Source organism: Leopardus geoffroyi, chromosome C1, assembly GCF_018350155.1.
Source record: "Leopardus geoffroyi isolate Oge1 chromosome C1, O.geoffroyi_Oge1_pat1.0, whole genome shotgun sequence".
Lineage (NCBI taxonomy): Eukaryota > Metazoa > Chordata > Mammalia > Carnivora > Felidae > Leopardus > Leopardus geoffroyi.
In genome coordinates, this window is record NC_059328.1 from 41641594 (window position 1) to 41663171 (window position 21578).

The 21578-nt window shown below is 37.1% G+C and overlaps 1 protein-coding gene across 3 annotated transcripts in view; it reads right to left on the bottom strand.

Annotated features, from left to right (window-relative positions):
- The window catches only part of NRDC (nardilysin convertase), a 102172-nt gene that overhangs the window by 3749 nt on the left and 76845 nt on the right, over window positions 1-21578 (bottom strand). For all 3 annotated transcript variants that reach the window (XR_006712299.1, XM_045477348.1, XM_045477347.1), the window contains 11 exons: window positions 21329-21383; window positions 16425-16529; window positions 14264-14387; window positions 13628-13714; window positions 11806-11925; window positions 10480-10531; window positions 9167-9317; window positions 6513-6640; window positions 4501-4663; window positions 2643-2674; window positions 2251-2389 (listed from right to left, as the gene is read on the bottom strand). Coding sequence is in view for 2 of the 3 variants with exons in the window: in XM_045477348.1 (XP_045333304.1) it covers window positions 2251-2389; window positions 2643-2674; window positions 4501-4663; window positions 6513-6640; window positions 9167-9317; window positions 10480-10531; window positions 11806-11925; window positions 13628-13714; window positions 14264-14387; window positions 16425-16529; window positions 21329-21383 (1156 nt within the window). In the remaining variant the exon portion in view is untranslated. The remainder of the gene's footprint in view (window positions 1-2250; window positions 2390-2642; window positions 2675-4500; window positions 4664-6512; window positions 6641-9166; window positions 9318-10479; window positions 10532-11805; window positions 11926-13627; window positions 13715-14263; window positions 14388-16424; window positions 16530-21328; window positions 21384-21578) is intronic.

Genomic DNA, 21578 nt, shown 5'->3' on the forward strand with positions numbered 1-21578 from the left:
GGCCTGTGAGGACAGAAATCATGCTTGATCATTTGAATTCTTGGCCCATGCACAGGACTGCTGGCACACATGAAGGGAAGTCCAATAATCCCCACCCAACCTGCCAGTTCCTGCCCAAAGGACCCAAAGGATATAACCTAAAGTCAAGTACATGCAGTTCAGGGTCCTAAGGAGAAAAGCAGAAAATGGGATCAATGAACAGTATCTGGAGCTATTCCTTCAATAGGAAGGACATGAATAGAAGTTTTTAAGGCCACATACAGGGACCCAAACTAGTTGCTAAGAGAAATACCTAAGAGGCTGATACCATACTTGGAGACCACATGCTGGCAATCCTGAAGAGTAGCAAAATAATGCAATTAGAATGAAAGGGCAGGAGGCCAAAATCCAAGGATGTTGCTAGTACATTATATAGTCAGGCTCCTCTGACACGGACTCATTGCTATTCCTTCCCACTTCACCAGAGGAAGAGGCTAAAGCCTGTGTGCCCTGCAAGTCCTGTTTAGTCAGGCAAAGAGATTTCCTGTTTGCCTCTAAGAGGACTGTAGCAAAACTAGTTGAAACCTTGTATCAATTTCCAGTTTAAAATGTTGTCTGGCGGGAGGGAAGTGGTGCCCTAAAGAAAGCAGTTTGTTTTGGAAGCTAGTGCTAACAGGTGATTGATAAACACTTGGACAGACATGATCACACATGGTCTTATGCTATGAAATCCTGCCTAAAACAGAAGTACTATGGTTTTGAGCAGCAGAAGTACTGGAAATGTGGACAAGGCTAATAAGCAGGGCCAGGCCGTATTATTTATGAACTTTGGGGCCTGGTAGTCATTTCAGCTTCAAATAAGCTGAGAAGCTACATGAAAGCAAACAAACGAGGCAGCTATAGTCAGAAAGAGATGGGCTCTACAGATAAACTGGATCTCAATGGAAAGACTTAGGTCCAGGCCAGAAACACAATAAAAGGACAAAGTGACAGACACTAAGGCCATGTGGCCCTGCCCAAAGCCCCGACCAGAGGGCTCTTCACAGGGCCTGACACAGAAGGGACTTCCTCATGCAGGACTTCAAGGAACTAGAGCAGCAGCTACCAGTAGAAGCCCCAGAGTGTAGGAAGTCTGACATCAGTCTAGACAAGCACAGGTCCCCCATAGTCCTAGAAGTAAGTGGGCTAACCACAAGCTACGAACCAAATGAGATTATTGCGAAGCTCTACCTTATTTTAAGCCCAATCGCACCTTCCCAGAATGATGAGGAAAGAACAAAGGATCTGGGGGTGTAAGGAATAAATTCAAGCCCCACTTAGTATGACCTCAGGCAAGTAAGGGACTCTGGACCTCAGATTCATCATCCATAAAACAAGAGATAAATCCTTTATCTAAATGCTTTGAAAATTTTAATTGGAATTCTGGTAGTCATTCTTTTTGCTATATATACTGATTACTTGGCTATGTTTACTTTTGTCTCTTTCAAAACTGTCTTTTTTTTTTTTTTTTCAACATTTATTTATTTTTGGGACAGAGAGAGACAGAGCATGAACGGGGGAGGGGCAGAGAGAGAGGGAGACACAGAATCGGAAGCAGGCTCCAGGCTTTGAGCCATCAGCCCAGAGCCTGACACGGGGCTCGAACTCACGGACCGCAAGATCGTGACCTGGCTGAAGTCGGACGCTTAACCGACTGCGCCACCCAGGCGCCCCTCAAAACTGTCCTTTTAACAAATGTCCTCCTGCTGCCTGGGGTTGGTTCTGTCAGGGGAACATGTAGGAACTCCCAACTACTCTTCAGTCTCTGTCCCTCTGGCCCAGTGGTTGAAGGATTCAATGAAGCATTATGATTGAAAAAGAATCCATTTCACTGATAGGAGCAATTTTTAAATGCAATTGCTTCAATGGGGCACCTGGGTGGCTCAGTCTGTTAAGCGTCCAACTTCAGCTCAGGTCGTGATCTCACAGGTCATGAGTTCGAGCCCTGCATCAGGCTCTGTGCCGACAGCTCACAGCCTGCAGCCTGCTTCAGATTCCGTGTCTCCCTCTCTCTGCCCCTTCCCCGCTCAACTCTGTCTGTCTCTCTCCCAAAAATAAACATTAAAAATTTTTTTTAATGTAATTGCTTCAAGAAGACAAATGACTGCAAGGAAAAAACTAAATGCAAAATAAAGGGCCTCGAAAGTCATAGGGTCACTACTCCAAGGTACTCTGGACTTTCCATCAGGCTCTTAGCCATGAGGATGGCTGTGTGTAACGGGGCCAGCTGACCTGATAGTACACAGTGACTTCAGAGTTGGCATCACCCTTGTTCAGAGCTCTCACTTTGCACAGGTGGTGACCACTAGGCAGCTCTACCACCTGGAACTGCACAGGCATCTCCTGCTCCAGAGGCATGAAGTTCAGCTTACTGCAAAACAATGAGTGTGGATCACTGAACAGTGCCTTTATCCTCTTACCCCCTCCCAAAAACTACTATGAAGAGGTGAGGCCATCCACAGTCCCTTCTGAATTGCTTTGTTTACATAACCAGCCTCAAGAAAACCTACTACAAGGAGTAGTATCATCCCCTGTGGATTTACTAATAACTGAGCTGTGGTTCAAGGCCCTCCTGCTGGTAGGAATATAGAACTCCTACAGAGAAAACTCATACCAATACTTACTCAACAACATATTTCAGGAAATCCACTGATTCCTAGGAACCAAAAGAGAAAAAAATAACTGTATTGGGCACTTACAACATTAATTTCACCCTGAACCAACTACTATCAACATTCTAATTGCTTAAGAAGCCCTGGATAGCATAAGGAAAGCAGATATAATCTGCAAAATTCATCAATTGGGCTCATCATTCACTGATTTAATATTATGTTTGTTGAATATTAAGTGGCTCTCAACTGAACAGCTCCCTCTCTTTTTTCCCTTTGGCATTCTGTTAACCTGTACACTGTAACACGATCAAACTTAACTGTTCAGTTAAACCCACTAAGCTGTGTCCTCTAGGATACCTGTGACTATGTTTTAGAAACCTAGGTCTATAAATACAGAACCTGGCATAGAATGAGCAAAAGAATAACACTTAACACTAAGTGAATGTATCCTCTCCCAAGACTTCTGTTTTCTAACCTATAAAATGGGGGATAACTGAAGGGGTGAGCTCATCTTTACAGTGGTTTCTATCTGGGGCAATTCATGGTACTGAGTTGTTTAGACCAAAAGGACCCCAGCCCGGTACTCCCACTGTGTTCAGAAAAGCAGGCAGCTATCCTGCTCTTCTCTATGTGGGTTAAAGCTTTTAAACTTCTTTCTGAGGAAAGGAAAAGAAACTAAGGCTGGTTTGGGGGTTGGGGGAATAAAGACAGAGGAAGTACAGAAGAGACAGCAGTCTCAAGAGTGGCCAGTTACATATTCCATTGAAGGAACAGTCCTGAGAAACTAGAAAGCCATGAAGGAAGATGGTCAACAGGCAAAAAATTTAGGGAGAGTCCCAAACAAGCATTCTTGGCTGGAAGAGGCCTCAGGTAATTACAAGGTTCACAGACCTATCCCACTCAATATATATCAGAACAAACTCCTCATATGCCCCCAAACCTACTATTTTTCCTACTCCTCCACCAACCCACTGTTTCTAAAGCAAGAAATCCGGGCATCATCTTAGACTTCTCTCTTCTCCCTCACCCCAACATCCAACCAGTCACTGAGTTTTGGTCATCTTCTATCTCACTATTTCTTTTTCATTTATTTGTGTAACTTTGGGCTTTATCATTTTTCACTTCAACTTGTGTGTGTGTAATGGTAAAAGCACATAACATAAAGTTTACCATCTTAACCATTTTTTAAGTAAACAGTTCTACAGTATTGAATATATTTACATTGTTGCAAAATGGAACTCCAGAACTTTCTCACCTTGCAAAACTGAAACTCTATACCCATAAAACAACTTCCCCCTTTTTTCCATCTTCCCAACCCTTGGTAACCACCATTCTACTTTCTGTTTCTACGACTTTGACTACTATGGATATTTCATATATTCTGGAATTATACTTCATGTCAATTCTTATAACAGCCTCATAACTGGTCTCTCTGCATCTTTCTTAACAACAAATCCCCATTTAAATGCTTCAGTGATTTTCTATTTACTACAGGATAAAACCCAAGCTCCTTAACTTGACACACAAGCTTGATATACAAGTTCTGCCTGTGTGTCTGTTTGTGTACACATCCCTCACCACACCCCAGATCTCCCACTTTAATCTCTAAATTAAACTGGTGTTTCCACACACACTCTTCAACAAGTAACCAACATCTTGTATTTACTGAATCATTTCACTCAAAGCCTTGTCCATTATCAGCAGTCTTCTTCATTAAGGAAGTCTTGCCCAGCATCAGAATGGCTGTGCTAGGGCAACTCTGACCTGGGAAAACTACTACAGAGCTTCCCTTTTCGGAGAACTAATGTAATTCCAGAGCCCACAACAGCATTCAGACCTAGCCAACAGCAACAGAGCACCTCACACTCACTGTGCTTGTGACATTTCCTTGTACCAAGCCTTCAACAAACAGCTGGGATTTGAACTCCTTGACAAAGCTCAGCAGAGACTCAAGGGAAAGGCCATCCATCAAAGCCCGGTACTTGTCAATCATAGACCAACGGGCATATTCCAGGATTAAAAGCCGTACATCTCTATATAGAGGGCAGAAAAAAGACAAAGTTTTATCATTTTGAAATGAATCTTAAGGTAAAAAAAGATTCTACAGATGATGTGTTTCTAAAGAGACACAATTTCTATCATAACTTAAGATGGGAGAAACAATGTCATAATCACCAAAAAGTATTTATAAAATTACATATACAAAATTATGCATAGATTTACTCACTGGTACAGCTCAAGTATCTCAGTTGCAAAATAAAATACTTCACATTAAGTTAACACATGAGTCTCACACACCACTTTAAAATTATTACTATTTTTACTTCAAGTCTCACTAACATTTTATTAATTACTAAAGGCCACCATTATGGGTCTCTATTACTACAGTAACTATACAGTATAAATAGTGGCTCTGGGCCAGAATCAGACTAACTCCTACTCCTCACCACCCAACTCCCCTCTCCTCACACTAAGCTATCTGAACTTGTCAAGTTACTTCACATCTGTGACTCAATTTCTTCATTTGTAAAACAAGGGAATAATAATGGCTACCATTATAGGGTTTTGGAGAGAAATAAATATATACATCTAACGTTTTTAGATTTAACAAGTAACAAATCTTCAGTAAATAGATATGATTATTAGTTTACCACATTTTAATAAAGTAGCATTCAATAGTTATTGGATACATAGGGCTATTTTTCATATTGATAGCTCTAGGCAACTCTCCTTTCCAACTTATACTTGGTTATTAGTTTTTATAACTTTTTGTGATGAGATTATAAGTTATTACAGATTTCTCAACTGCTCCCTGCCCTGCTTTTGAATTTTGTTCATTTATGGGCTCCTTATGACTATGTCAAAAGTAGGGCCTCTATATAACGTTGTGCTGTTTGTTCACCATTTATAGATGTCCAGCAAGGAGGTCAAGCCATGTGCACAAAGGGTGGTATCTACTCAGAGGGGACTTCTTTTTCCCCTCCACAAAGACTCCACCTGCTGATAGAGGCCACCCCAAAGGGGCACTTCTTCTGATTCACACAGAGGTACCTCTGGGCTACCATTAGCCCTAGACAAAAGAACAGGCTCTAATGAAAGGCTCAGGGTGTTATGAGCAGGAGGTTTAAGCATTATTCTACAGACTGTCAGAAGCTTTTTGCTATCCTTTGGAAACTTGGCTGAATTCTGGGTAGTTGCGGTTGCCAGATAAACTATGGATTAAGCAATTTAACTCAGCTACCTCATCATAATACCCTACATACTACAATCATCAGTAAAACAAGTTTGAGTTATAACAAAGCCAGCATTCACCACCTTTTACTTACAAACTTTGGAAAAAGCACCCAGGTTGCTTGCCTTTAGCCTATAAATAAGTATAGTAGGTTTATTTTAGTCCTACTCACAAATAGCTACTTAAGCTGGGTTCAGAAATCCTATAATCCAATGGACGATTTCCTAAACCATAGCCAATTCTAGTATGTCTGAAAAATAGCACTGAAACTATAGGCTCATCCCCCACACCTAACCCCTCAGGAAGGCAAATACTCTCAGGCCTTCAAAATATAAGCTGATTCTGGGGCACTTGGGTGGCTTAGTAGGTTAAGCGTCTGACTTCAGCTCAGGTCATGATCTCACAGCTTATTGAGTTCGAGCCCTGCATTGGGCTCTGTGCTGACAGCTCAGAACCTGGAGCCTGCTTCAGATTCTGTCTCCATCTCTTCCTGCCCCTCCCCTGCTTGCGCTATGTCACTCTCAAAAACAAATAAACATTAAATTATATATTATACAATATATATATATGTATGTGTGTGTGTATATATATATATATATATATACACACACACACACACACATATATAAGCTGATTCTATGTATACCCACTTGGCCAGAGTCTCAGGCTTGATGAGGATGTTAAAGTAGGTCTTCTTCAACTGCTCAGTTATCATTGTAAAAACAGCTGGTGTGGAACTGAATTCCGCTAAGTAGTCAATAATGAGCTGAAATAGTAGCTAAAAAGAAAAGAAAAAAGCACTTTAAGTAGAGAAGCATGAAATTCACTACGTTTTGGGGCAGGGATGAGGGGGGAAGGTTTTTCCATTGTTTTTTACCAGGGGCCCAGCATGGTAATAGGCATTTGTAGAGGACATAAGAGAAGTACGTGACTCAAGGATCTTTAGGAGCTAAAATCCTCAATAACTGTGAAATTTGGAGCAATGATTACTTCTTTTTTTTTTTTAAATAGTTTTCATGGGTATTCTTAAACATTTTTTTTTTCATCCAAATAAACTTAAATCACTTTTTATTCAGCATCTCCATTGCCCCTAATTTGACTTTAACTGAGAGGGCATTACATATATATATTAATTTTGGAAGTAATGACAACTTTCTATCAAAGCTATTCTATCCAGAAACATAATGAGTCTCTCTCTCTTATTTAAAGTCTTTTATTTATATGATTCTGTAAGATTTCTGGTTTCCTTTAGAGAGATTCTGTACTTTTCTTCCTTATTTCTAGGTATTCCGTTTTTCTCAATATCATATAACGGAGTACTTTTTCCATCCATTTCTATGTGGTTATTGCTACTATAGGAAAAAGAGCTATTGATTTTGATATACCGATCTCATGACCAGCCACATCATGTTATTTTTTAAACTTCAGTAGACTCTTAGGTTTTCTAAGAATACAATCATATCATCTGCAAAGGGGAATACTTTTTCTTTTCCAACTGGATTTTTTTTTTCCATTTTAATGTAGTAGCCAGAATAATAGAGATGATCATGTGTTTCCTTGGCTTGTTCCTGATTTTAGTGTTCAGCATTTCATCAGTTACTGTAACATTTGCTGTTACTGTTCTTAATGAAGGTTTTAAATTTCTCTTTAATGTTTTATTTTTGAGAGAGACAGAGTATGAGTAGGAAAGGAGCAGGGAGAGAAGGAGACACAGAATCTGAAGCAGGCTCCAGACTGAGCTGTCAGCACAGGGCCTGACATGGGGCTCAAATCCACAAACCATGAGATCGTGACCCGAGCGGAACTGAGACGCTTAAGTGACTGAGCCACCCGGGCACCCCTAAAGGTTTTTACTGTATTTAATTTCCCTCTATTCCTACTTATTAAGAATGCCTACTTACATTTATCAGATGATTTTTTAGCACTTATCATATAATGTTTCTCAATTGACCTGTTATGACGATTTGTGTTCATCAACTTAATACTGAACCAATCCTTTGCATTCTTCCCATTTGATCACATGAATTATTCTTTTTGTTACATTTTTTATTTAATTTTATTTTTTAAATGTCTGAGTCTATATTATATAGGTGAAACTAGTGTCTGAGAGAGAGAGAGAGAGAGAGAGAGATTGATAGATTCTATACCAGGTTTTAATATTAAGGCTAGGTAAGCTTCATAAAATTAAGAGCCTCAAATACTTGTCTATACCTTACATATATATTTTTTTACATTTATTTACTTAGAGAGAAAGCACACACATATGTGTGCGCTCAGCAGAGGAGCAGAGAGACAGAATCCCAAGCAGGCTCCACACTGTCAGCACAGAATATGGCTTATATTTTTTAAAAGCTCCCCAGGTGATTTCAAAACATACCTCTTAAATGACAACCAATGTTATTAGGCTTTAATCTGTTTGGCTCTAAGCTACATTACACTTAAACCTTTGAAGGTTGATAAAGGTTAAATATTCCACAGTGTCTCCTCCTAAGACCAATCTTTGTTCTCTGGGACAGTAACAGGGACAAGGGTACAAAGAAGAGAACTATAGTCTGCTCTTGGGTTTGGCTATGACAGAGAGGCCTCTTAGCACAGGTCTAACTTCTGCCAGGTCTTTTCCTCCACAATTTTTCTTGTATGAACCTGGTTCCGCAAATCTTAATATATGTCCTACACAAGAAATCAAGATATAAAATTTGTTGATGGACACATATTATTTTAGCTGGTATTTAATGGCATATTCCTCTTAGCTAGCATCCCATATTATTTCTTCTTCTGCTTAAGAAGTTTTGACAAATAACACTGAAACATATTCCTTACCAAAAGATAAATTAACCACAAGATATATAGACCCTGTTTCTAAAAGGCTCAAAAACTTAGAAGAGAAATAAGACACATACTTGAAACAAAGGGATGGAGTGAAAGAGGAAGAAGGAAAGATACAAATATTTGAGTTCTACTCTGTCAGGTAATGTGCCATGTGCTTTAAATTTGTTATTACTGTCTGAGCATGAAATTAAGCTCACACCAGTCCAAAATGCCAGTGTTGGCTGCAGAGGAACTGACAGCAAAGGGAAGGGAAATCAAGCCTGAGGCATTGACTGTACTGCATGCATTGCTAATAATTAATGAATGTATATTGCTCTCATGTGTGGCCCAAGTTAGAATAGCTGTCACCAGCCAAGAATCCACATTTTGTTCTATGTATAGCAACGCATGCATAAACCTCTATACTTTGTGCTTTAGGGGCAACAAACATAAAATTTCAAGCTCTCTATGAGGAAAACAGAACATGTGTACTTACAGGTAGTTTGTGGTTGAATCCTTTCACTCGAATAATTAAACCATGTTCTCCAGCTACCAACTTATACTCTAGCTGTGCCACATCTGCTTCATAAGCTGGTTCCGCAAGGTTATGGGTAAGGATATTGACAAAGATATCAAAGAGAACCACACTGAGAATATAAAATACAAATAGCACTATTAATTGGCAAGAAATAAACACAAATAAATGTACTTTGATTTAACAACAGGAAACTTCACTTTTAGAAAGATGTTAATTCCACTACTCCAGAATGTAAAACTGTGTACTGAGTTAGAGTTTACCTAGGATTCAATTTTACAGGGATGTTACAGACCCCTACCTTTAGCAGTGCTTCCCAATCTTTTTCATGTTATATACACATACAAAATGTTAATATTTATACTGAAAAACGGGGTAAGTGTAAAAGGCATACAAGGCAATTGGCCCAAAGGCTCTGGCCATCCCCGCAGCCTAGGTTTTCTGACTGACAAATTAAAAATCTGAGTGAAGGGGGAGATTAATACATTTTTTATGTGGTATTAATAAATGTTAGTGCTGCTTATCATTTTAAGGTTAGATTTTACAGTTTATTTATTTTTATTATTAATATTTTTTTTAACATTTATTTATTGCTGAGAGACAGAGCATGAGCAGGGGAAGGGCAGAGAGAGAGAGGGAGACACAGAATCTGAAGCAAGCTCCAGGCTCTGAGCTGTCAGCACAGAGCCTGACATGGGGCTCGAATTCATGAACTGTGAGATCATGACCTGAGCTAAAGTCAATGCTTAACCAACTGAGCCACCCAGACTCCCCAGATTTTACAGTTTAAGTAGCAAAGGAAAGGAAGAAGTACAGTAACATTTCCTGAGCACCTCCTATGTTTCAGGGACATTTTAGGCTCTGACCTCCCACAGTGCAGGTATCTGTATAAATATATAAATTATTTGCTAAGACCAAAGTATAATCAGATTCCTTGCCAGTTTCTAAATATAGGATCAAACAGATCCATTCATTCTCATTACAAACTAGGAGCTAATCCAAACGCATCTTTAAGGAACTTTCTCAGTCCAGTAATCCTATGATTAGCCTATACCATCAGCATGTTTTATAAATGGGTGGAGATGGAACTGCCACAATTCCATTTTAATGCTCAGTATCAATACAAATAATTTGTTTTGGGTACAGAAAAAATACACAAATCAGCAGCATAACTCAGTACTCATAGAGAAAATAACAGAATGATTCAGAACAAAACAAACCAAATAGTTTTTCCATAAGAAATATATTTTCCAGAAAAGAGGACAATTGCTTACTTTGCTGCAGACTTCTGTATCAAAGGTGAAATCAGATGGAAACGTATATATGCTAAAAGAAAAAAAAAAAAAGGTAAGAAATTACAGGCCAGAGGCCTCAAATATTTTATACATCTGCTATTTGACCCTAACATATTTTCTAAAAATTCTTTTTTTTTTTTTAAGTTTATTTTTATTTATTTTGAGAGAGATAAAGAGCCAAGGGGAAGGGGCAGAGAGAGAGAGGGAGAGACAGAATCCCAGGCAGGCTCTGCACTGTCAGCACGTGATGTAGGGCTCCAACTTACAAATCATGAAATCATGACCTGAGCCAAAGTCAACAGTTGGACGCTTAACCGACTGAGCCACCCAAGTACCTCTAAAAATTCTGAAATAAGCTACTAGCCCTTAAATCCACATTACATTTTTATCCTGAAGTGTCTTTAAAAAGTAATATTTACCAGTCTAAACGGTGTTCAGAAGGCATACTTCAGTCTATGGGAAGCACAAGTATATAGAAAGATACACAAAGAAGCCTAGGAATAGTCATCTTTATTAATAGCTTTGGTCAGAGGAAATGTTTACAGAGGTATACATGTCAAAAACAACGGAACAATCCCAATGTTCACAGAGAGCTATAGCAGAGACTTTCTAAAGAAACACTAATAAGCTATTCAAAAAACACCCTCCCAGTAATCTAAAAAATCCCTCAGAGCTACGTTACAGTTGTCTTGAGGTTAGGAATATGGGTTAAATAGCAATGAAGAGCCCTCAGCCTTTTTGATTCTGAGTTGCTTCCGTAAGTTCCTATGCTATTCACAAGAACAGAAAATAAAAATGCAACAGTTTGGGTTAACACATTAAAGACTAGAACTTTGGAGTCTATTTCTGTATACCATGATTCCTTTATGATGAAAAGCAAAATGATAGAGGGAGAGAGAGGGAGAATATTTCACATTTGTAATGTTGGAAAAGGCTATCTATTGTGTCTCAGAATAATTTCCTTCAGCATACTTTTATCCTCTTTTTAAAAATAAAGTTTAAAACATACCACCATTCCCTAAGATGGCCAAACACCTGGCTCTGCTTTCATTTAACCAGAAGAAAAAATATTTGAAAACAATTTCATTTTAGCCTTGAATCTTTACTTATTTCCTAGAATCTGTAAGGTATACAAGGGTTTCTGTGACAGCACTGGAGCACAGTATGAATCTGATAGATAAGCCTAAAAAACATCTTCAAATGAAGAGAAAGGAGAAAGGGTGATAGAGGGAAGTAAGGTTGCTACCAAGTAGAGAAAGAGTTGATATACTTATTTCATTCCAATTAGAGAGGGAAACATTTTACCTTTGGGAATTTTGAATTTGTTGTCTTTCTTATACCACAGGCAACCTTGTAGAGTATTCACAATTTTAACAGGGTATTCTGTCTCAGGGCAATCAAAAGCCTTCAACATGAAGTCCGTGGCTAACAACAGAAAAGAGTAATCATTAATTCAGGTACTTCAGCAAGATTCCCAACAATTTTCAGTTCTGAAGTCTAGGTAACTTTTGTGGCAAAAATAAGCCAAATTAAGATGCTAGAGAACAATAAATTAGTAAAACAATATGAACTCTGAAGATTTGTAATTTCCTAAAGGTCAATTCTGATCTCTCTGCATTCTGCTTCATTCCCTTTCTCAAAGACAATGTTAACCGTAAGAGGGACCTTTAGTCAGGATGGTTGTATAAACCAATTTATAAATGAATCCATTCTTGAATGTCTTTTACCAATCTTACAGACTTCTGAAAGGTAACAAAAAAGTGAAAGTCAAACTTGTCCTCTCAGTTAATGAAAACCGAAATTCTTTCATCAATATGTAGGTGAGAAATAGCTACTTAAGAGAAAACTATAGAACAGAAAAAACTACTGGTTATATTTATTAAGAAGAATTGGGTTGTTTAGATACTTAAAGTTCAAGATGTGGAAATGAATGGTCTAAAATATGTGAGACTTTTTTAAAAGGCTTTTTCTCCTAATTGAGGTTAGACTCACATAACAAAATTAAGCATTTTAAAGTGAACAATTCAGGGGTATTTAGTACATGCACAATGTTGTGCAACCACCACTTCTATCCAGTTTCAAAACATTTTCATCACCCTAAAAGAAAATCTTTAAACCCATTACAGTCACTCCCTATTATCCACTTCCCCCAGCCACTGGCAACCATCAATTTGTGTTTGTTTCATCTATGGATATATATATATATATCCTGGATATATCATAAATGGATCCATAAATGGAATCATACAACCTATAACCTCCTGTGTCTGGCTTCTTTAGCATGTTTTTAAGGTTCATCCACATTGTAGCATGTATATACCTCATTTCTTTTTATGACTATTACCCCTTTGTATATACTTACCACAATTTGTTTATCCATTCATTCACTGATGGACATATGAGCTATTTCCACTTTTGACTACTGTGAATAATGCTGCTATGAACATGCATGTACATGTATTTGTTTGAGTACCCATTTTCAATTCTTTTGGGTATATTCCTAGGAGTGGAATTGCTGGGGAAAATTCTGAATAAATTAGTTATATACAACTGTAACCTTTGACTTAGGTAGCTTTCTCATAGTTAGAATGTTTCCCACTGCAAGCTAGTACACAGGCACAGATGCAAACATATATACCTACACAGAATAAAAGTTCTTGAAATAATACTTTCTTTATGAAATTAAACATTTTGCTATTTTCCATCCTAATTAATTTTTTTAATGCTTTCATAATTCATTACACAGAACTCACAACCCATTACACTGATTTCACAAACCTTGTAATTTGAAAAACACTAGCACGGCAATTCCTACAGAGATGATAGGGAAGGATCAGCTATGACATACAAAAAAAAGCAAAAGCTTCAGAGTCCCAAGATCTACATTTAAGTCCTGTTTCCTCCATTTACCAACTGAATAGTCTGGGACATGTTACTTTCCTTTTTTAAGCCTCAGGTTTTCTCATTCAAAAAAGTAAGAAAACAGTAATCCCTATCCCAGAGTGTTACACTGGGAAGCTGAAATATGAATTCAAATGATACTTTGGAAATGTACTATATAGATGCTATTTGTTTTGTTTTATTACTACATAAATGAATTATGTATAATTATTGCTATTTCACTGACCTATGTACTTGTTTTCAGCTGGAAGATGAAGATCTGGATTTAATTCGAAATTAGACTTCCATAGGTCAGCCCACGAGTTTTCAACATCTGTGGAGATCAAAAACAAACTGATCCAATAAACAAGCAATGTTGAGAATTCTCTTAATGACAAACCAGTAAACAACCAGCCTTCACAAATCGATTCTCTTTTCTTAGGAAAACTATAATATATCCAGGCATTCTAGCTATTTACCACTCAAAGTGTAGTCTTAGCAGCATTGGTATCACCTGGGAGCTTGTTAGAAATGCAGAATCTCAGGCACCACTCCAGAGCTAGCGAATAAGAATCTGTATTTTAATAAGATTTCTAGGTGATACTATATGTACACTGAAGTTTCAGAAGTACTTTGCTAAAACACAATCAAAAAACCCTTCCCCAAACTATCCAGAAAACAGGATTTTTTTTTACTAGTTAATAAATAGCTATAAAACACAGCAGAAAATAATTTTCTGTTAAGCAGTATAATTTTCATTTCAAAGTCAACTCCTAAAAAAAGGATATACTTTTTTCCCATAGGAACCATCAGATGAAATATTAAGGAATAAAAATTCTCAGTTGAGTTAGATAAATGTGGGACTATTATTAAAATATTTTACCTTCCATACTATACTGAGTCCCAAACCATTTCTCCTTGAGGTCACATTTTCCCTCATTAGCACCAGACAGTAGAACAAGATTTGCTTTTTGTGGCAGTAGCTGATTAAGAGCTTCAGCAATGACCTAATCAGGGGAAGGTAGAGAGACACACACACATACACAATAATAACTTTAACCTAATACATCTCTGTTAAAAAGGCAAAATCACGTTATGGTAGGCATCCCCAAGATCCTAGCATCTTAATGCTCATGAAATTATCGTCATGAACACCGTAATTTATAAAACTTTGTTAGTCTATTGTTTCAAATGTTTCTTGATAAGCTATAAACAGTGCCCATCTCAAATCCTACGTAATAATAGTGCTAACAGTAGAAACAGCTCTCATTTATTAAGTTTTACTATGTACCAGGTAGTGTTTAATATACATTATTTCATTTAATCCTAAAAACAACTCTAAGGCATACCCATTTTATAAAAAATAATACTCAGGTTCCTATTAAAAATTAAGTAATTTGTTCAGGTTAAAGATTACATAATCTGCACAGAGCAACACATCTAGAAGTGGCAAAGGTGGAGTTCTAAACAAGTTCGTACATGATTCCAAAGACTATGCTCTTAACCCCTAGGTATTATACTACCTTCATCCCCAAGAATCAGTAACATGATACCATTGCAGGGCCTCCTTCAATAATCCTTCAGCTATGACAGGAATAAACAAAAGGTTTTGTGGGTAAAGTTTGAAACCCTGACTAGCATTTAAATACCATTTCTTTGAGAAACACAACAAATGGAGGTTCAGAATAAACTACTTGGGCCCCTGGACACAATATTCCCAGGAGATAACAAGAATATTATCATTGCCTCTTCCTTTACCTTTCCATTATCTTTTTTTTTTTTAATGTATGTTTATTTTTGAGAAAGAGAGAGAGAGAGAGAGAGAGAGAGAGAGAGAATGAGTAGGGGAGGGGCAAAGAGAGAGGGAAACACACAATCCCAAGCAGGCTCCAGGCTCTGAACTGTCAGCACAGAGCCTGATGTGGAGCTCAAACTCACAAACCATGAGATCATGACCTGAGCTTAAGTCAGACACTTAATTGACTGAACCACCCAGGTCCCCCACCTTTCTGTTATCTTTAAAATTAGTAGTTTTGGAATACCCTAATCAAGATTTCTCAATCTCAGCATTATTAACATCTTGGACCAAATAATACTTCATTGTGGGGTGCTGTCTTTTGCACTATAAGATGTTTAGCTGCCATTTCTGGCCTCTAACCCACTAGATGCCAAGAGCATCCCACAGTTATGACAACTGAAATGTCTCCAGACATTGACAAATATACCCTGGGGGCAAAATCAGCCAACTGAGAACTGCTATCCCATATGGAGCAAAATGATTTCACCCCAACGAGTAAAGGAGGAAAGACCCAAACCAACTATTTATTTGTATATAATAATTATCTCTAAGTCACATGTTTCAAATTCAGGGAATCTTTTATTTCTTTTTTTTTTTAATGTTTATTTATTTTGAGAGAGAGCAAGCGGGGTAGAGGGTCAGAGAAAGAGGGAGAGAGAATCCCAAGCAGGCTCCATGCTGTCAGTATGAAGTCAGACGTGGGGCTTGATCTCACAAACTGTGAGATCATGACTTGAGCCAAAATCAAGAGTCAGCTGCTTAACTGACTGAGCCACCTAGCGCCCCAGGGAATCTTGTATTTCTCAGAAACATTTTCAAAATGGTTAAATTTAATTGCCCAGAGTATCTAACTGAGTTAGATAAGGTAAGCAAAAACAACTCTCTACGTAAGGTTACCAAAAAGGTGAGCAAAACATCTCCCTAAGTAAGCTTAATAACCAAAGCATGTAATTCTTAGGAATCACTTTAATTGTTTTAGTAGATGTTTCAATACTTGAAAAACAGTGAGAATAATAGTACCTAAGAAACGGACTTGGTTTTCTCCTCATATTAAAACATAATCATATATAACAATCATGAAAAACTGCTAAAAAAAAAAAAATACTGTTATTTCTTCCATTTAAACAAACAAAAAATCTGACATATTTAACCAAGTTTTCTACATTCTCACAGTTCCTAAGTCATGTCTGCACTTCTCCCCCTTCTCTCTGTCTAAAAGTAACTCTCAGAAATGAAACGTCCTTACTTCTGGCTTGTATTCAAAAAGAAGCTGATCTCCAGTGAGGAAGTCCTGTAGCGGGTACAGCTGCATGTTTTCACACATATTTTCCACATACTCAACTGGATCTGTCTGTAAAGAGATATAATTATTTCACACCAGAAACTTCCATTATCCTTAATTTACCACAAAATATACTTTTTCTCTTTTTATGAATAATGAAACCAAGAGCTTCTGAACAGAAATAACCAGATACAGTTTTAGCTTAAGCATCTGATGCTCACTTGAGCTCCCCATTGCGGGGGGGGGGGGGGGGGGGGGGGGGAGAGGAGAGAGAGAGAGAGAAAGAAAGAAAGAAAGAAAGAAAGAAAGAAAGAAAAAGAATTTGATGCTCTGAATTCTAAGAAAATTTAGCCTGAGTTACCATCTTAAGGAGTTTAACCTGACACCCCTCCAATCCCCAACCTGAGCCCAACAACACACAAGGCTCTAATCATGTCATGACCTCTTTGTGAGAATAATTACAACACTGAATTGTAAATGCTTACTTATATGTCAAGTACCCCATATGACTGATGATGCCCATAAAGACAGGGTCTTCATCATGTATCACTACAGCACTATCACTTGAAAACTATCTGTAAACATGAATCAGATCAACGTAGAAATCAAAATGTGTCATTAAAGTCTTGATATAAGAAATTATATTAATCAGTATATTACCTCAATTTAAAAATGAAAGAGTGACCACAAGTTCTCTAACCTATGAAATGGAAATACTTTTTCAGAGGAAAGCAATCAATTCAAGTACTTATTGAGCACCCAGAGGCACAGAATCTTAAAGCTGACAAGTCCTTCAGACACCAAGTGGTTCCATTCCCACATTTTATAAGGAAATACACCCAGACTGATTGGATGACTTGCCCAAAGTCACACATTAAGCATCAGGCAGAGTAGACACTAGAACTCAGGGCTCCTAATGTAGCAGCAAACACGCTTTCTAAAATACCACACTATCCAGTCCTTTACTAGACAGAATGGGTTGTTCTCTCATCTAATGGAAGACACAGGAGAAGTGAAGGTTACTGCATTTATGGAGAAGAACTAATGCATGCATACATCAAACTAGAGACCATAGGTATATATTATCTACTATATTATCACATAAAAATAGAATAAGAAGAAAGTAAGGAAACACTGTTAGGTTTTGTTTTTGTTTTTTGCCCCACTTCAGGAAACATTCCTGAATCAAGTTGACTAGTCACTAAGGTGCTATTATTATTTAAAACGATTCCTCCTACTCTCTTCTACTTTTTAAAAATAAGTTATTCTCACTAGCCACTTAGTTATAAAGTAAGTAAATGGTCAGTATCCAACAAAATTGAATGATTCAAAATATTTCCAATAAAAAAAACACTAAGGACCTTGGCTAAAAGCAGATCTCCAGTACCAAAGCAATGGAGCAGGTATTAAGAAAAACACTTAAATGCTATCCTCTAATTTTTTAAAGATATTAATCCACATACCATAAAATTCACACTTCTAAAGTGCACAATTAAAAATGAAATAAAATTTAAAATAAAGCGTACAATTCAGTGGTTTTTAGTATATTTACAAAACTGTACAACCATCACCACTATTTAGTTCGAGAATATTTTCATCACCCCAAAATGAAACTCCCATAACCGCTAAGCAGTCACTCCCTGCTACCCACTCCCCCTAGCCACTGGCAACCATCAATCTGTGTTGTATTTCTATGAATTTACCTATTCTGGAAACTTCATATAAATGGAATCATATTAATATGCAACCTGCGGTGACTGGCTTCTTTCATTTAGCATGTTTTCAAGGTTCATCCATGTTGTAGCATGAATCAGTACCTCATTCCTTCTCACAGCTAACATTCCACAGTATGCATATTCTACATTTTGTTTAACCATTCATTTGTTGATGGGGATTTGTGTGTTTCCACTTTGGGCCTATAATGAATATTGCTACTATAAACACTTGTGTACAAGCATTTGTGTGGACAGTTTTTCTATTCTCTTGTATATACCTAGGAATAGAACTGATGGTAGAGCTTATATGGTAACTCTATGTAACTTTTTAAGGAAATGCCAAGCTGTTTCCCAAAGCAGCTGCACCATTTTACAATCCTACCAGCAATATGAGGGTTCTAATTTCTCTACTTCTTCTCCAACACTTGTTATTGTCTGTCCTCTAATTTTTTTATCTACTTCTTACTGCCTTCCATTATTGTTACATTATTGCTGTTTTTCTGCCTGCAGAAAAGAACTTAAGCAGCTTTTTCTAATTCAAATTATTGATTTATAAGATATATTGAGTTCAAGTTCCCATGGAAAATAATTTTTTAGATTTCTTAATTAAATAAGACTGATGTGAATAGTTTGGAAAGGGAATTCCTATTTGCCTTTATTGATGAAAACCAGAAAGACTAAAGAGGAGGCATTCCAACTTTGTTAAAAAAAATTTATAAAAGCCTTAAAAATAATTAAAATAATTAACTTGAGTTAGCAGTTCACACAGAGATATAGACCTTTCTGATTTGTTCTCACTTTTCACTGATTAGGTTTAAAATTAAGATGTCTTGGGCACATGTTTTAAAATCAAGACAAGTATTCATGAATATTGTTAAAGGTAAAAAAAAAAAAAAATGAGCTACAAAATGGGGAGATTTCAGTAAAAGATATCCGAAATGTTTTGCTAAGAAGAAACTGGAGGGACAGAACAAAAGTGTCACTCACTCAACCAATGCTAAAAAGCTGATCCTCAAAAAAGGAATGTGGGTATCACATATGGTTGTATTCCACAATTCTTGATCCCACTCCTTCCCTGCCATAGATCTGACCCACATGTTGCCACCACAGCTGATAAGGACACTGCACAAAATCAATCCTGGTAAGGTAGGAGGCAGGTCTTGTAGAGTTCTATGCATATCAGTCCACTTATAGGGAAGAGTGTTTATAGAACACTCTAATGGCCAATATATGTGTCATAGAAGCCTTTCTGATTTCATAGAATAAGATTTTCTTTTTGGTTTTTTGGTTCTTGGTGGTGGTGGTTGTTGTTTTGTTTCGTTTTTTTTTTTTTTTTTTTTTTGAGAGCATGCACGCACGTGTGTAAGCACAAGTGGAGGAGGGGCAGAGAAAAAATCATAAGCAGGCTCCACGCTGGGACACAGGCCTCAATCTCATGATCATGAGATCATGACCTGAACCAAAATCAAGAATCAGACACTTAAATAACTGAGCCACCCAGATGCCCTTAGAATAAGATTTCTATTTCGATTTCAATGATTCAAGTGCAAAGAGCAGGTTACACAGGAATCAACAGCAACGGGACGCTTACAGTTTTTGTGACCTTGTCACATATACCTAAATCTTCTTTACTTATAGTAAATATTCAGAGAATTGTCTCTGGTGATGATCCAAAAAGGCAGCTTCAAGATGCTCTGTGAAGCAGTTCTAAATCAGAGGCTTTTAATCTAGGGTCCATAGACATCTCCCACAAGATAGAACAGTGGACAAATTCAGGGGCATGTATGTGCACAAATTTGGGAAGAAATTACATATTTATCTTCACTAACCTCTAAATTAGCATTTTTATTCTATTATGAATATAGGCAACAGGTCACAGTTGTATTAGCAGCATCTATGACGAACCAATAAAAAATCACAATATAGTTGTAGATATCTCACACTGCTACTTAAAACTGAAATAATTGTTAGACCTACTGCTAGACCTTGTTATTTAATATGTTAAGAAAGAGACACATTACTATTTTTTTTTACCATTTTAAGTACTTTATACTTCAACAGTCGTTTGTAAACTGCTGTATTTTATTTTATGCACTTAAATACAATATTTTATGAATTGTATAATATTCAACAATATTGTTTCAATGTGATTTCCCAACTATGACAATATTAGTGAGGTTATGCAAGAGAATACATTTGTGTAGCAGACACATGCTAAAATAAAAAAAACTTAGATGTGAAGTACCATGGTATCTGTAATTAAATCTCAAATGTTTTGGGAAAAAAGATACACATACACACATACATATATAAGGAAAAGAGACAGAAGAAAATATAGAAAACTATTCACAACTGGTGAACCTAGATGAGAGATAAACCAGTAACCAATGACAATTTTTCTGAGAGATTAAAAATTTGAAGGGATGAAATATTATTCTAAGGAGAGGTACACAGGATTCAACAGATTTCCAAAAGGATCCAATACACAAAAGGGTTTTAGAGAAATCCTGTTTTAAACTCCTTACCTTTCAGCCTTATATAATACCTTCCTTTCAAATACCCTATCCTACAGATACCCAGGATCATTTACTTTTTCGCAATATTCCAGAGTTCCTTACTTAATGTTTTCCTTGTTGCTTACAATCCAAACTTTATCCATTTTTTAATGCTGAACTGAATTCAAATTTACCACATCCATGGAGCCTTCCCTGATTCTATTCCAATCAAGGCAAATGCTCTCCTTGCCCTGAAATCCTAAAGCATGACATTTCTAATAGTACATATGGTAATTACTAGAGATTATCCTACAGAATTTCTTCATGTCTTCATAATATTAGAATTTCCCAAATATCAAGTACCATAGCAAGCTCTCTCTGTTTATCAAAAGGATAGACAGATGGATGAATACATATATAAAATGATTGTTGCACAACATGATCTATGTGAATCTGCCCACCTCTCACTGTTACACAATACACATAACTCAGAAACACAAAAGTTAATTTTCAGATAACCTCAAGGGCATCTTGGGACTCACATGACACAGAGTGGCAGAATTAAAACTCCAGTGACACTTCCAAAAAGAGGAATAATGTCCACATGAGTTTCAACTTGATCACAGAAAACATTCAAAAAGAATTTAACTTCCAGTACCTGTTCTTGGTAATGAAATTCATTATCCTCAATTTTCTGAATCTCTTCAAAAATTCTGTGAAAGAAGAAAATTGTGGGTAGAAGATATATTTACATTTCTCATTTGAATCCTCAGCAAGAAAAGAGAAAAAACAGACTGGCCACATAAACGTAAACCCTTAACGTTTCGTGTTCTCATGTAATATTCACAGGTAGAAGAAGCAGGATATGGAGCCAGTGAAGGAACTTAGGCAGGAAATGCCTAAAAAAC